Below are 17,567 nucleotides of genomic sequence, written 5' to 3' on the forward strand. Positions count from 1 at the left end.
TGTTTAGCCTGTGCTGTCGACTTGACAAAAGCCTGCAATCTAATATCTTGGAACTTGAAAATAGGTGAAATGAGTATGATATGAAAAATTGCCTTTTCAAGACTAAAGTGGTGTCATTAGGGAACAAACCTAAGAGAATTTAATGTCAGATAAGGAATGCAAAACTGAAACATATAGATTATTGCAAGTATTTAGGATTTGTATTCTCCCAGGATGTAGTATAGCAAGTGAAATTAAATCAAGGTGGTGCAAAGCTAATGCAGTGAGGTCGCAGTTGCAATCAATAGTGTTCTTTAAGAAAAGTCAGCTCCCAGACGAAACTATCTTTACACCGGTCTGTTTTTAGACTTTTTTTTTTGCTAGTTGCTTTATGTCGCACCGACACAGATAGGTCTTATGGCGACGATGGGACAGGAAAGGGCTAGGATTAGGAAGGAAGCGGCCGTGGCCTTAATTAAGGTACAGCCCCAGCATTTGCCTGGTGCGAAAATGGGAAACCACAGAAAACCATTTTCAGGACTGCCGACAGTGGGGTTCGAACCTACTATATCTCCCGAATACTGGATACTGGCCGCACTTAAGCGACTGCAGCTATCGAGCTCGGTAGTTTTTAGACTAACTTTACTATACGGTAGTGAAAGCTGGGTGGACTCAGGATATACAGTCTATACATTTTTTGCTAGTGGTTTAACGTCACACTAACACATCAAAGGTTTTCGGCAATGCAAGGATGGGAAAGGGCTATTATTGGGAAGGTAGTGGCCATGACTTTAGTTAAGGTACAGCCCCAGCATTTTCCTGGTGTGAAAATGGGAAATTATGAAAAACAATCTTCAGGGCTGCCGACGATGGTTGGCAGTGTTCTCCCCAGAAATTTTCGTAGCCGGGTGTCAGGATTGAGTAGCCAGGTGGGAAATAGGGCGCAAAAAATGGATATGATAAAATTACAGTTTATTCCCCTGAGGGCATTAATAATATCGGACAGGTAAACATTAACTTCAAAAGTGAACTGTTTTAGTGTTATTATCACGAACAAGACATAACGGAGTATTTTGAACTTCTATTGTTCTACTGTTCATTCATAATCACGTAACAGAGCGGCTTACCATTTCGTTGCTGTGGAGTGCCATACGGGTTTGTGATGTCATGTGGGATCGCATGCGATTCCACGCTTATTTAGACACTGCCCGCGCACTACAGTATGTAGTAGTCAAGTTAAACATTTAAACTCCGATGTAATTGATGCAGTTATTCTGACCGTAATGAAAATTTAAATTTGGAACACCCAGCGACTCAAATATATATTAATATTATGGAACTAGCACATATCTAGGTTATGTTAGCCGGGCGGTCTGCCCATAAGAAAGGTTCTAGGGAGAACACTGGGTGGGATTCGAACCCACCATCTCCTGAATGCAAACTCGCAGCTGTGCAACCCTAATGGCATGGTCAGCTTGCTCAGTCAGGATATCTTGTTCATAAGTTGGAAGTGACAGACATGAAAGTAGCGAGAATGTTTGCTGGAACAGGTGGAACAATGGAATGAGAAGATAAAGGCTAAGTTAGGAATGAACTTGATTGATGAAGCTGTACGCATGAACTGGCTTTGCTGGTGGGGTCATGCGTGAGGCTAATGGAGGAGGATAGGTTAGCTAGCAGAATAATGGAGTCTGTCATGGAGGGTAAGAGAAGTAGAGGGAGACCAGGATGATGATGGTGTAGACTGAGTTTCTAATGATCTAAAGGTAAGAGGTATGGAACTAAACGAGGCCACAGAACTGATTACAAATAGAGGATTGTGGAGACATTTCGTTAATTCACAGATGCTTACAGACTGAATGCTGAAAGGCATAACTGTCTCTAATGAATATATATCTATTATATGCTGTCATCAGTAGATCATCAAACTTTGTATATTGTTTTCCTTTCAATGTGCTGTGGTGACTAGTGAATTCTGCTGTCTACATATCTTGTACTTCTAGTCTTTAATTTGATTTCACCAACATATAATTTCTAAGCTAGAGCAGTAGTTCTCAAATTATAGTACCGTCATGGAACCATGTTCAATAAAAATGGAAAACTGTGGAACCCTCCTTACAAATCTTTCACTCTTGAGTTCTGTTGGAAATTGATGGATGCCATATTTACTCTTTATTTAGTAAAACGAAACACATTGTACATTAGGAGGAGTAGTCAACTCATCCAGACCCATAAATCCGAATGATAAATTGAGTCTTATTTTCTGATTTGTTTGGTGCAACTTTTTGTCCAACTGTGAGTCTGTCCAAGGATTTTTACTAACTTGTGGATAAGCTATTGCTCTCCAGTGTCTCCAGAAATTTGTCCATATCTTCTTCTTTGCATCCAGTCTGCAGTGCGTACACTTGGATGAAATCCTTTACTCTGTTCTGTCATTAACTGAATATTATTCTGTCACTTACCTAAGGTGCTGTTGCTTATTATCCCCACTCCATTCTTTGCCTTATGTCCTCCACTCTAGTAGTAGAGAATTTATACCTTCATCAACTTCTTCTTTCCTTTTCCTCTCCACTTAACCTCACTCACTCCCATCATAGCTACATTCTCCTTGTACATAAAGTAAGTCACCTCTTCTGACTTTCTAATCAGAGAGATGAGGTTGATTATTACCACCTTCATAATATTTTAAGAGGGATATGCTTTAGAAATATTTCCAATATAATGAGAAGTTAAGCAGATAAGCTGTGGCTTGTGGTTGCGTGAGTTTAAATGATCTGATAAAATCCAGTAGTAGCAATAACATTAGTTAGGTTATTCATTTGAAGACTGCTGTATATCTACTTGTTATCGCAGTTAAAGTGTTGTTGTACTTCAATCTTGGCTCGTAAAAATGTGTCTCCACTCATGATGAAACTCGCTCAACATTTAGAGACAAGCTATTATCAATGTATGTTTGATGATTTAAGTATGGCACTATTTTCAGAAACTCTGTGAACAGGAAAACATTATAGCACTATGAAAAATTGAGCTTCAGACTTGTTGAAGTACAGTATGTAAATATATAACATTTTACTGAATGCATGACAGAATTTTTGCTTTTCTTAATAGAAATTCTGTCATTCCCATCCAGAAAACTGTAACTTATAACATGTCAATTTTCCTGTTACGATGTACACTTCTCCTGTGCCATCCCAAGTGTGCTCGCTATCTTGATTATGACGTACACTTGACACATAAACTGCCTGCATTTCAGTCAAGCATTTCAGTCAAGCCAGCCCAGCTGCACTGGCCTGGTCTAATAGGCGCCAGCTGCGTAACTCTGCTCTGGCTGAAACGAGTAGCTCGTGGTGTAGTGGTATTTATTCTCCTTGCCTTATTGATGTTTATTGAGTTTGAGGCTGTAATTCTTGTTCTTTGCAGTTCTGGTTACATACAGAATTAATGTTTGACACTTTGTGGTACCATATTCATTCTCTTGAAGAGGATATTGTCACCTAAATTGAGCTCTTAGCTATAATTCTTATCCTTTATAGTTTGTATTATGTACATATTTTGTCCAGAATTGAAAGTTAACACTGTGCGTTATTAATTTTCTTTGGGATTTAGGGAGGCATTTATTCTGGAAGTACTTCCTGATGTAAACAGGCTTGCAGCTAGGGCATACATAATGATTTAAACTTGTATTTAAATGTTTTTTTTTTAAGTGAAGGGTGAATACCCTGAAACACAGCTTTGCTAAGCAGTTTGAATTTATTCCCTTTTTCCCTTGAACGTAGATATACGCTTCATTATTGGTACTCTGACTATTATTAAGTGCAGTTTTATGTGCAGAGGTGCTAAAAGAATTTTAACTACACCATCTTTGGTTGGCAGACTGAGAAATGTAAAGAGCAGGGACTGATGACCTAGATGTTAGGTTCCTTTAACTGAGCATTATCGTCATCAATTGAAAGGTTTATTTTAACTAAGTTGATGCTGAAAAGCAAGAAATAATACAAAAAATATCATCTTCAGTATTTAATTCACAGTAATAAATATTTAGCTGAGCTTTCTTGTATCAACAGGAAAACGTATTTTGGGGAGCTCAGATGCACAGTTTAATCAGTACCAAAGAAATCAGGTGACAAGAGGAAATGTAGGAATCACACTCGTATCTTGGGTAACAAAAATTTGAAAGGGTTCTAGAAAAGAGAACGAATGGGCGAGTTGGCCGTGCGGTGAAGATGGGTTTTTGTGGTTTCCCATTTTCACACCAGGCAAATGCTGGGGCTGTACCTTTATTAAGGCCACGGCCGCTTCCTTCCAACTCCTAGGCCTTCCCTATCCCATTTTCGCCATAAGACCTACCTGTGTCGGTGCGACGTAAAGCCACTAGCAAAAAAAGAAAAAAGAAAGAAAAATGAAAAGAGAACGAGAAGAACGGTAGAACATCAATTATAAGAAGATAAATATGACGAGCAATATGGCTTTCGAATTGGAAGATAAACACTAGACCCAATCTTTTGTTATTAAGTATGTTTTGAGTACTTTGGGATTAACCATTTTACATAATTGGGTTATAATATTAATTTAAAATGAGTGGAAACCCTGAATTGCCTATATTCTAATTTTACCACTTTATTATAAATTGTATTTTTTGTTTCAGTCATGAAAGTGATTCTGATGAAGCTGGCCTGGATCGTGTGAAGGGAGCTTTCTCTCTGATGGGCTATGCCTTTTCACCCAGTCGTCATAACAGTCAGAGCACATTACCTCGTTTTCATCAAGGATCTGTCTTTTATCGCAAGAAGAACATACGGTTTCAAAATCGGTATCTAAAAATGAACACATACAAGTACCCACCTTCCTACATGTCAGCTGATAGTGACAGCAGGCTAGTTTCAACTTTGGAAAAGGTAATGTACTTTTCTTATATTAAGGTAGCAGCTTGCTGTGGTTTTGCATGGGAGAAATGTTAAATTTATGGTGATGGACCTTGTAAGATTTCCTTCTAGACTAGTAAGTTGTTTTTCTCCTAGTGTGTTGTTTTTTCCGAGGCTCTTCCGGTCACCTGCTTGTCCATTCTTGCACTTTCACTAAAATGACGATAACTCTTAAACTATTTATGCAAATTATATACTGTAAAGAGTATTTTTAACTTATTAAGATTGGAACGAACTAAGCCATCACTTTACTGATAGCTTGGAACATACCGCTTACCTTTCTAATTTTTTTTTTTTGAGAGTCCACCTTTTCAATACGATGTTTTTATTGATTTACATAAGAAATGAACATTATTATGTCTAAGCAGGACATGTTTCGCGTATATTTTTAGGCATCTTCAGCTGCTCTTCCTACACTCTAAGATAAACGATCCTGGGTATTTGTTTATTGATAAATTACTTAAAATTGTCAAGCTAACATGGATTCTTTTTAACTAATATATATTTTTGTGTAAATGTGTGTTCTGTAGAAACACCTGGCTGATTTGAATTATTTTACTGGTGAAATGTGCTATATATAAAAAAAAAATTAATTACATACAGTTATTCTGTTTAAAAAAGTGAGTCTACACTTGTTGAAAAAACTAATTGTTATGCTTTATAACTTGTGAATGACATTAGTTGGTTTGAATTATTCAGTCTTTAATATCCAGTGAGCGTGTTCTCCTGGTTGGTTGGGTTATTTGATCTTGAATGTCCAATTTGCATGCTCTCACTGGAATGTTCGCGAACTTGAGTGTCACATTTGGACTTAAATTTTGTTGGCGTATTTGTAAGTTGTTATATAATCCATTGGCTGAATGTTACTTGTGGTGCTTAAAATTATGAACAATATGTCACTATGTAGGTATGGAGAAATGGTGTAAGGCTTTTAGTGCCAGGAGGTGTCCGAGGACTTCGGCTCGCCAGATGCAGGTCTTTTGATTTGACTCCCGTAGGCGACCTGCGCGTCGTAGTATGTAGGTTCGAAGAGGGGACTTCTCAAAGTCGTTATAACAAAGTGTTGTAGTTTTGTTGCTTCAATTTAGTGGTTAATGTTCGTTGATTGAGATTCTGTAACAAAAAGAAAAGTGTCTTATTAAAAATTGTGTCAGCCGTTAAATTGAAGCAACAAGACTACAACACTTTGTCATAACGACTTTGAGAAGTCCTCTTTGAACCTTTTTTAAACAGATTAATTGTATGTAATCTAAATGTTTTTTATATACAGTGCATTTCACCAGTCAAAATAATTCAAATCAGCTAGATGTTTCTACAGACCACACATTTACACAAAAAAATATTTTAGTTAAAAAGAATCCATGTTAACTTATCAATTTTAAGTATTTTATCTGTAAACAAATACCCAGGATCTTAGAGTGTAGAAACAGCGGCTAAAGATGCCTAAAAATATAGGCGAAACTTGTCCCGCTTAAGACATAATAATGTAAATTTTTTATTTTAAATCAATAAAAAACATATTGTATTGAAAAGGTGGACTCTCGAAACAACCTTTATTTAGAAAGGTGTACGTTACTCAATATAGACCCAAAGATGAGATATATAACTTGTAACATACCGCTTAGTCGAGTGGCTAGTTCTTTTAACCACAAGTCTTCCCAGCCCAAAGCTAGCAAAATTCTCGTAACACCACTCTTTTGTCAGAAATCACCCAGAACAAATTGTGGTGCTTTCCTTTGGATTATTTCCAGTTCTCAAATCAAGTAATCATGGTAAAAATCCCATGCACTGGAACTATACTCTAATTGGTGTCTTACCAGTGACTTAAGCACAGTCTCCTTTATATCCTTACTATAATTCCTAAGTACCTTCATAACCATATTAAGAGATTTATTACCCTTTCTTACAATCTTCTTATTAATTATCACAGTGAAGATAGGTATTTACAGTGATCTCCATAAGGCACTTTCACCGCATCAACACAGTACTTAAAACTGAGAGGAGGATGATGATGAAATTTACAACCTGACTTTTCACTTCATTTACCATCTCCTATCCTACTGCTATGTGATTTCCCATAGAGTTCATTGCATAGGAAACCACATAACAAATTGAAAATATTCACACAAAAATAATTGCAAAATTGGATTTTAGTATTCCTGTCTAATCTTGGACTGTTACAATGAAGGTTACTGGGGATGTTTACAATGACTGTGATTGGAAATACAGTGACTTCTCAATAATTTGCAGTAATTAATGCATAAATATGTGCAAATTATCGTAAAATGGGGAAACTTTGGACACTTTTACATTTTAAAGGTACATAACACTGCTAGAATAAATGCTACAACAAAACTTTCATTTTGTTAACCTTTAATGAGATTGTAATGAATATGTTTTGAGCATACTTTGACAAAAAATTAATAAAACCACTTCAGAGTTAAATAAAATGATGCTGTCCAAAGTTAAACCTATAACTGGTCAACATTGGACACCTACATATTTTCAGTGAATAAAATTGGTTAGTCCAATGTTGGCCCTGGAAATGTTGATGTTGGATACAAGATGTTCATGTTTACCCACGTGAAGAGGTGACGGAAAACTGTATTTGCACCAGTCTTTTGTGTCGACCACTTTTGGGGTTGGAAGAACAGTCATTATGCCATCCATAGATATTTCAAATGTTTCTTCAGCATTTTTGACAAACACATCTCTGTCACTTGTTACACACTTAAGCCCTACTGCTTCAAATTAATCTTCACTGAGTTGTGATTTAACTTGACATGCATAATGGTACACCTTCTTACCATGGAATCTGGCAATTATAAAAGTCCCAGTAGTCACCTTTGGGACTGCATTATCTTCAATACTGCATTCCTCTGAACTTCCTTCACAGCTCTCAAAATCTGCTTCAGTTATGCTTCTTCCAGGGTCAATTCTTATCTTCTTGTGGCTAGGCTGTTTAGATGTTCCTTCCCCATACCTCGTACTTTTCAGCATTTCCAGAAGTGAATCTGAAAGGATTTGACTAGCTCTGCTGTGTTCTGATGTTTAAGAAGAGGATGATATGGGTAATTTCCGTAACACAACTTCTTTATCAAAGAGAGAAATCCCACAAGCAGCAAATCTGTTTCTCATTGAGTTCTGGAGTTTCTCTGACAAGTTCTCAAAGCTTTCTCAGTAATGGTGGAAAAAGATTCTTTGGGATCCCTCACAGATACGAATTTTTCACTTTCCACTCCTCCACTTCACTTTAACAGATCTAAACACTGCAACATCCAGGGGTTGACAAATATGTGTAGAGTTTGGAACTAAATGCACAAAATGAATATTATTCTCCTGCCAAGCTTTGAATAATGCTTGGGACAAAGTGAGATGCAAGGTAGTCCCCTATCAGCACCTTTGTACCTTGTAGAGCTTTGGCATGGGGAAGGAAGAGGTTGAAAAATCAGTTCTCAAATGTGTTGTAGTCAAATCAGCCATGTATCGTCCTTCCGTATCGTGTTCCCTCCTTGCAACAGATCAGTGCAGAATGGTAAACCGCCTTTAGGCCCACCAAGCGTCCACACATTCCAAAGTTCCTTAGCCTTGTAGACAACATAGGGCAGAAGCATTGTGCCATCAGCTGCTCCGCAAAACATAATCGTAGTGCTGGACTTGAAGTTGATGACCTGCTCCGGTTACTTTATTCCCCTTCGATGGATTCCTTTCTTCTGTCCTGGATTGTCCTGCAGATTAGTCTCATTCATTCATTCATATCCTAAAGGCAAGGCCTTGTTGCTGCAACAACATTTGTCTCTCCTCTGCTGAGCTTTTGAGGTCAACATATTTTTTCAAATTTAGCCTTTCCATGATGGAATCCAGATAATTCTTCCTCGGCCTTCCTCTTCCCTTCTTACCCAGAACTTTTCCTTCCAGTAGAGTCATGAGAAATGTGTTATGTTGAAGTGTGTGGCCAAGGAATTTAGTTTTCCTCTTTTCTATAGTGTTGATCAATTCCCTTGTTTCGTCTATTTCCTTAAGGACCCTATTGTTTGACTTTTTCTCTGTCCAACTAATTTTCAGCATCCTCCTCCATATCCACATTTCCGTTGCTTCCAGGTGTTTTATATCCTGTTTTGCTCAGACCCATGTTTTGCAACCATACAACAAAACACTCCACACAAACATTTTGGCAAATTCTTTCCTAACTTTAATGTTAATGTTCCTGCTTGTCAGAAGCTGTTTCTTGTTACTGAAGGCTTGTTTAGCTAGAGCAATCCTCCTCCTGATTTCTGTGGTGTACCTGTTGTCCTGAGTGATAATGCTTCCCAAGTAGCAAAATTGACTTACTTGTACATTTTCATCACCTGTCTTAATGTTTATTGGTATTTCCTCAGTTGATTTCTTGACAACTAATACTTTTGTTTTCAAAGTGTTCAGTTTCAATTTGGATTCTTGGAGTGTTGATGTTAAAACTTGTAGCATTTTATTTATTTCCCTCTCTGGATCTGGAATCAATGCAATGTCATCAGCAAACCTTATATAGTGGATTTGTTGTCCGTTAATTTTAATTCCTTTGGTTTTTTGCTTAAGTTTTGATATGGCCTCCTCAATTAACATGTTGCAAACAAAAATGGAGATAGCACACAACCTTGTCTCACTCCCCTTCTGATGGATGCTGTCTTAACATTACCATTGATTTCAATTGTTGTGCTTTGATTTTTGTACAGGAATAAAATGAGTCTTCTGTCCCTCCAGTGCAGTCCTGTATTCTCCATGTTCCTAAAGAGTTGTTTCCAGTTTACTTTGTCAAAGGCTTTCTCTGTATCCATAAATACAATGTGTGTTTTCCTGTTAACACTCAGTCTTCTTTCTAGAATAGTTCTTAATGCTAGAAGAGGGTTTTCTTGTTCCCTTCCCTGTTGTAAAACCAAACTGATCCTGCAATGTATATTGTTCAATTTTCTTTTTAATTCTGTTCTTAATTAAGCAGTATTTTGGATGCGTGCGATAGCAGTGTTAGTGTTCTGTAGTTGGAACAGTCAGTAGCATTTCTTATCTTTGGTAAGGTAACTGTCCTTTGAGTAAAGTCTCCAGGATTTTCACCATTGTAATAGCATCTTACAACAATATTATACAGTTGTTGTTTCATTCTTTCTCCTATTCCCTTGAGAAGTTCTGCTGGTATGTCGTCTGGTCCAGTTGCTTTCTTGTCCTTTAATTGTTTTAGTGCTAGGTCAAATTCTTCCCATGTGATTATTGGGCCTATATTGTCTTCTTCCACCGTCTGTTCAGGTTCAAGATAGTCTGGAATTGCCATTACAGGTCTTCAAGATATTCCTTCCAGCATTCTGAGAGATCTTCACTATCAATAAGTAGCTGCCCATTCTTATCCTTTATAATTGAACTTCTTGTTTTGGGTTTATGCTGGAGTGATTTGATCATGCCATATGCTCTATCTGTTCTTCCTCCTATAATATCACTCTATAGTTTGTGTAATTTCCTTCATCCATACTTCTTTTGCCTGCCTACATTTTGTCACGATGAGATTCTTTGTTTTTCTGTACTGATCATGGCTTAATGCTGTTTTTATCTTCTTGTACTGGTTTCGTTTCTGAATGAGGTCTAATATCTCTTCGGTAATCCATGGCTTTCTTGGTTCTAGTCTTGTATTCCCTAAAGTTCTACGTGCTATCTCGGAGATTCCTTGTTTCATCATTTCCCAGTCCATCTCACAATTATTTTATTCCATGAATGCATTTGTATCCTCTGCATATTTCTGTTTAATTTGTTCGCTTGGCAATCTGTTTAAATCCCATCTAACTTTCTTCCTTATGATTATCTTTTTAAGTCTGAAATTGCACTTGCCATCACAAGTGTGCGATCACTGTCCACTTCAGCGCCAGGATAGCTGTGGCTAGATTTGATTTGATTTCTATACCTAGCTTTAACTAATATGAAATCAATTTGGTATCTTTGCATGTCTCTGGGACTTTTCCAGGTGTATCATCTTCTCAAAGCCACTTCAAACATGGTGTTAGTCTCATCATAATTAAAGATGTTGCTTGGAGATAACTGTCAATTGAGGAGTTCAAATTGTTAAAATACTTCTTTAGGGCATCTACAGAAAGATTAGCACGAGATCTGGATATATTACTCGATATCCGTTGGCGTATAACTTGTGAATGTCTTTTGTAGAAACCTTCGCGCCAGTCAGGCCTTGGCAAGTTTTCCTAAAAAATGTTTACTTTTCAACCAGAACAATCTAGATATGTTTTGACCAGCTACGAGAGATCATTGCCATCAAATGGGTAACCCCAATCTGAGCATACAAGGAAGCTCTCAACAACAGTTTGTTCTTCCTCATCTGTTAAAACTTTTGGATGACCAACTCTGTTCATATGATGTCCGAGAATTCGATTATTTAATGTGCTCTTGGTCACTCCGTACTTTTCAGCAGCTCTTCTTAAGCTTAATGAACCGTCCTTAACTTCCTGAACTGCTTTCTCTAAATTTTCAGCAGATAGTTGCGATAATTTCTTGTTCCAGGTAGTCTGGATCTTTTTCTGGCCATGTCCAGAGTTACCCCATTTCTACCTGTAATTAATTAATGTTTAATTCCATTAATTTGTGATCTTAACCTCAAACTGGAAGGTTTGTCATTCAGTAACAACATATTCTTATACTTAATACACCAGAAAGCATTTCAGTCCTTCTAATACTAAAAGAAATATTCACACCTTTGAATGGGCTTCGAAAAAAGCAATAAATTGGCAAAATTATATCACTACAATGTTAAGAGACAGTTATGAATCCAACAGAAGCTTCACATGTGTTTCAATACATTCTGTAGCAAAAGGAAGCTACTACACAGTTTAAAACAAAGTCAAAAGAGAGGGAAATTCAGACATGCTTATCGGTATCCAAAGTTGCCCCATTTTACAGTACTGAAACCACAAATTATTCTACAGTTTTTCTTTTAAGCCTAGTAAAAACAAAGTCATTGGTTAAAATATTGAAATGTACGAACAAACAAAGAAGTAATGATAATATTTTATGTTATATTGCAAGACATATTAAAGGAAAATTAATATGCAACAAACAAATACTAGTTTTACAAAATTTATGTGGATTATGCTGCCTACAATAACTATTATTTTCAGTTTTTCACTTACGGTTAACCTTTTATATTTCATTTTACGACCACTCATATTGAAAACTTACACAATCACAAATCACAGTTGAGAACTCTCGCAACTAAGTTATTTGAAAATTTAAAAAGACGTTCACACTTCTCAACTACTGTATGAGTAGGCCGAATTGTTTGCACATCCAGCCTTCGCAACTAAGTTGAGAACAGCTCAGCGACCTTAGGACATAAGTTAGGTAGGCTAGGCTCCGAGTGAGAGTGCATTCCTCTTGTATTATCTTGGCTTCAAAGACGAGGAAATTGGTGCTATAACACTTGCGGCAACATCCTCTAATGTTTCCAAGTTTGCAGCATTCTTGTTGCAGTATGTGTTGTGGTGTCCTCCGTCTTGCAGCTATGCAACCTGCTCACGCATCGAAGCTCCTGAAATGTGCGTGTGTGTCCAGCTAGCGCACTGACTCATGACTTGTGACGTCAGCCAGCCAGCCAGTATAAATTGGAGCTCCGATTCTGCCGCTGTAGGCAGTCAGCTGTGTCCAGCGATCAGCTCTATGCCGTAAGTCAGACACGGAGGTACCCCTCTTGAAAATGTGGACTGAATAGGCGGACTGAACTCTGATCGAGAGGTCTCACCTCTGGACTAACTACCGCCTCAAGATTCCCGCCTTCCTTATAACTTAGCCTACGCCATTATAGTATTCTGCTAGAAAGACCTTTGCATTACGTTCAGGCCAGACTTCCAGACATTAGAGAGCCATCAACTATCAGAGACTTTCACATGATAGTGACACTGTATATCATCAGAATAGATCCAATTGTACATATAGGACCAAAGTTGTATAAATGTAAATACGTCTTGTTCAAACAGCAAACTTACTCATGGTATTATTTAGTGTGTGCTCCACAATAAGAAGCAAGCCTCAAGTTCCTTTAATTTGTGTATTGTATGAAAGATTGCAAGAAAATAAACTTTTAAGTTGTGTTATATATATTGTGCAGATCCAATTGTACATATAGGACCAAAGTTGTATAAATGTAAATACGTCTTGTTCAAACAGCAAACTTACTCATGGTATTATTTAGTGTGTGCTCCACAATAAGAAGCAAGCCTCAAGTTCCTTTAATTTGTGTATTGTATGAAAGATTGCAAGAAAATAAACTTTTAAGTTGTGTTATATATATTGTGCTTCTTGTATACAACGCAAGTTGGCCTACTGTAACACTGAGAAAAACTTCTCTATGCATCGTTCACAAGATATAAGGATGGCACGTTACCTCCTAATCAATACATTATACATACAAAGATATGCATTTATATTTCTTGTCACATAACAGTTAGTTTTGACCTTTTTATGGGCCATCTTCAGCTAAATGTATAATTATAATTCTATGTTCTAAAATGGCACAGTTTACTGTTATCTTAAAATATTTTTTTGTAGTAAAATGTATGCATCATCATATCACAATAAAATTCCTTTAAACAACACAGAGATATTATTTTACTACATGCGATGATTAGCTGCTCTTAAATTTAAAAAAAAACTGTCTTCGAGACCTGCAAATTAACTGCAAAGTGAATTACTGGGAGTCCATTGTTAGTTGGTTCTTATGGTGTGAAGGTTTCTTATGGAGCTCACTAGTTGCTTCACATGCAGTATGTCTCTTTCTGAAATGGTTTCATTTTTCTTGCACTGGAGATTGAATAGAATACTATGTTACTTCTGGGACTTGAAAAAATGCTCTCTTTTAAAATGTAATTAAGGGATATTCTGTAATGTTGAGGAATCCTGTGTACATCATATTGACAGGAAATTTTTACCAACTAGATACGTTATTTTCTACATGCAAAATGTATATTTATTACTCCATTCATTGCTACAATCCTGTGTGACAAAATTTTGAGAATTCTTTGTAATTTTTGTCATTAGTGAGATGTCTTCCGGGCTCATTTAATCTCTTGATGTGGCCCCTCCTACGAAACGATTTCTTATAGAGCTCATTGTCTAGGAAACTATGTCCAATGTTGAAAATATTAATTTCAAAAGTGAAAAATTGGATTTTAAAAGTTTTTAGCTTTTAGAAATTAGAGTTTTTGCCAAAAATGTTATTTTTATGATTTTTTTTCTGACCTATAAAATTATACCTCATGATGTTGGGTATAGTTTTCTGAAGAGTTGACACATTTGTGTAAAAACACATGTTTATTCTTATAATATGTTCCATACTTAACCCACTTGACTCGTATGACATTCACACAAGCATTGGCCAGGCCTTCAACTCAAATGAGGAGACATTCACACAGCAATAAATTATGGTGCAAGTTCTTAGAAGGAGAGCTGTAAACAGGCTACATTCCTGTTCTGTTTATAGAAGTCGCAGAAGGGAAACCCTTGCAGGGGTGATCAAATATAAGTTGAGAACAGCTCAGCGACCTTGGGACATAAGTTAGGTAGGCTAGGCTCCAAGTGAGAGTGCATTCCTCTTGTATTATCTTGGCTTCGAAGACTAGGAAATTGGTGCTATAACACTTGCGGCAACATCCTCTAATGTTTCCAAGTTTGCAGCATTCTTGTTGCAGTATGCGCACCTCTGAAAGCACAAACATTTCATCAGATGTCAGTCAGTCTCCTAGCCATGGCTCTGGGCGTAGTAAAGGCCAATGTCAGCATTGCAAATGCTGAGTTAATTTAAAGTGTTTAGATTTGGAGGACAGTAATGGCAATTATGATAATATTGAAGAAAGGATTTCAAGTGAAAGTGACAGTTTTATCTGATACGAGTGACTGTGAAATCATACCTAATGCCCTGCGCGCGAAAGCAAACATATTGATTGTGTGTGGGTTCGTACTAGTGATAACCAACTAATTATTCATCACTTTACAGGCTCTCCAGGGGCGTCAGGAGAACCAAGAGACATATTTAGATAATTCTGTATCGGAGTTCCCTCTGTTTTTGGAGTTTATGAACCCGTTGTTTTCCCACATTGCATACGAAACAAATATTTACGCTACAGAACAATTGTCGGACCCCGATAGGAAAAAAGAATCGACGATGACAAGTGATTTGACACTAATGAGGACGAAATAAAGGCCTACTTTGCCCTCTGCATTCTGATATCCCAGGTTCGTAAGCCTCGCATTCAATTATATTGGAGCAATGATAAATATATTGAGACACCAAAAAGTGTGTGGTGCCTCTACATATACCCAAATGTTTCGAGATTTACCACATAAAATCTTCGTTTAGACACCATTGTTAACGAGTACAATTATTTTGAGTGCTTCACTGAAAACTATTCATGAAAATTCTGGTTGCTACTCCATTTATGGTATTTATTTCAGAGTGGTGCACAGTGGTTCTGACCAGGTGGCTTATTCATATTGGGGGTGATTTAAATCTGATTTCTAAGTGAGCACGGGGGACTGTTAAACTTGAAGCGATTGGGTTAATGCACTCTCAAATGATTTAGATAATAACCATTTAGAGGTATCAGAGCAGTGTGTTATGATGGTTTTTATTTTGTTTTAGGTAAAACAGTTGTTAAATGCTGCTAAATCTTCAGATGAAACTGGTAATTCTCTTCAGAACGAGACATGTCGCTCGTTGGACAGCAGTCATCTTGCTTATGATGCTCACTCAAGTTCGGATGAGGAAATGTCTCCCAGTCAGAGATCTAAGATAATGCTAAAGAAAGAAAAAAGGCTACAATCGTCTCCCTGTGATTGTGATAGCAACGTAGTAGGGAGTGCTCCCTTGGAAGAATCCACTGTCATTAATAGTGAACCAGAAGTATATAAGGAAATGGATTTAGACAGTGATCAAAATGAGGATATGAACTCAAAACTCCCTCCATTTGAAGAAAGTAACATTCTTATGGATGTTAATAGAGAAGAAGTTACTGATAAAGGCAGTGGTGATGAACAGTTATTTGTAAAGAAACCTCAGCAAAAGAAAAAGAAGAAAAAAAGTAAAAAGAACATGTCTAAAATTCCTGAAGAAATTGCTTCAAATCCTAGTTTAATGAAGTACTGGATTCGTCGATATCAGTTATTTTCTAAGTTTGACGAAGGGATCATGATGGATACTGGTAAGTATCAGTTCTTTACACAAAACATTAAAAAAAACTGCACTAGTGCTGTCATATAAGATAACATAATATAGTTTAACTCTATTCGGGTGAACAACAGTGAGGGATTGCCCCAAACACAGCGAAAATCATGGCACACTCCCATATTCTATTCAGTTGCTTGATTTTACGAGTCACATTCAACCTGGGTACCAAACCCAGTACCTGTATCATCCGGGCTTCTATAAAATCAATCCCATTTTACAACAAGCATTCAGTCTTCTCTCATCTTCACTACATTCCCGTGATCTTCTTCCAAGAATCCCCATTGTCACTTTCAAAAGCCACCGGACCTCAAAAACATTCTCACTCTCTACGAATCACACCAACCCCCACTCCTTTCTGTCTCTTTTCCTTGTGAACACAACTGCTGCAAGACCTGCTGTCTACATACACCTACCACCACTTTCATCTGTAGCATACTGGGCGAGTTGGCCGTGCGGTTAGGAGCACGCAGCTGTGACCTCGCATCCGGGAGATAGTGGGTTCGAACCCCACTGTCAGCAGCCCTGAAAATGGTTTTACGTGGTTTTCCATTTTCACACCAGGCAAATGCTGGGCCTGTACCTTAATTAAGGCCACGGCCGCTTCCTTCCCATTCATAGGCCTATCCTGTTCCATCGTCACCATAAGACCTATCTGTGTCGGTGTGACGTAAAGCAACTAGCAAAAATAAAGAAAAAAAAAGAAACTAGCATCTGTAGCATTTAATCAACTCTCCCAAAATAAAGAAGCCAAGGAGCCTTCCACGAATTCACCCTCACTCAGTTCCTTCAGAGATGGCTATTTCTTCTGATGCGCTGTAAGAGAACTCTCTCTTGTCTATATTATGTTCCGAGGGTTGAAAAGGAAACCACATTGTTCCAGTATATATTTTGCTGAATATTTGGCAAGAGGTTCCTTCATTTTGCAGAAACACAACTACACTGTTTTCTAAACATTGATGTTTACTCCCCACATTTCAGTGGTAAACTGGCGACAGTGTTGTAAGTATGGTTTTCCGTTCTACAGAATAAACTCCATGTGACAGCAGCTGTAGCTTCTTGAGCAAGTCACGTAATTTGGCAAGTAGCAGATGAATGGTGGGATAGGAAAAGCATTTTAAGAAATGTTTCACCCCAATTTTTGCACAGCAATTGGAGACAAACATTGCTTGCACTTTGAACAGCATTTCCTTCCTTCTCAGCCATATTTTTCAGGATTTTCACTCCTGAGTTTCCTTCTCCCAATTCTTCAAAGAACTTCCAAGATATCCTGGAGATATTTATTGACATACAAAACAGATTTAAACCATCTGTTCAGTCTTATTACAGTTGTAATTTTGAACAACTTCACTTTATCAAAATTATTCCCATACTTTCCTTCTAGGAAATGATAAATATATGTATCATAGTTTTCTTGTATTTAG

General features: G+C 37.3%; 1 protein-coding gene across 1 annotated transcript in view; it reads left to right on the plus strand.

Annotated features, from left to right (window-relative positions):
- Tgs1 (Trimethylguanosine synthase 1) overlaps positions 1 to 17,567 on the plus strand; it is a 95,796-nt gene that overhangs the window by 57,580 nt on the left and 20,649 nt on the right. The window contains exons 6-7 of the mRNA XM_067135869.2: positions 4,625 to 4,874; positions 15,562 to 16,120. Of these exons, the coding sequence (XP_066991970.2) occupies positions 4,625 to 4,874; positions 15,562 to 16,120 (809 nt within the window). The remainder of the gene's footprint in view (positions 1 to 4,624; positions 4,875 to 15,561; positions 16,121 to 17,567) is intronic.

Source organism: Anabrus simplex, chromosome 1 (assembly GCF_040414725.1).
Source record: "Anabrus simplex isolate iqAnaSimp1 chromosome 1, ASM4041472v1, whole genome shotgun sequence".
NCBI classification, from domain to species: Eukaryota; Metazoa; Arthropoda; class Insecta; order Orthoptera; family Tettigoniidae; genus Anabrus; species Anabrus simplex.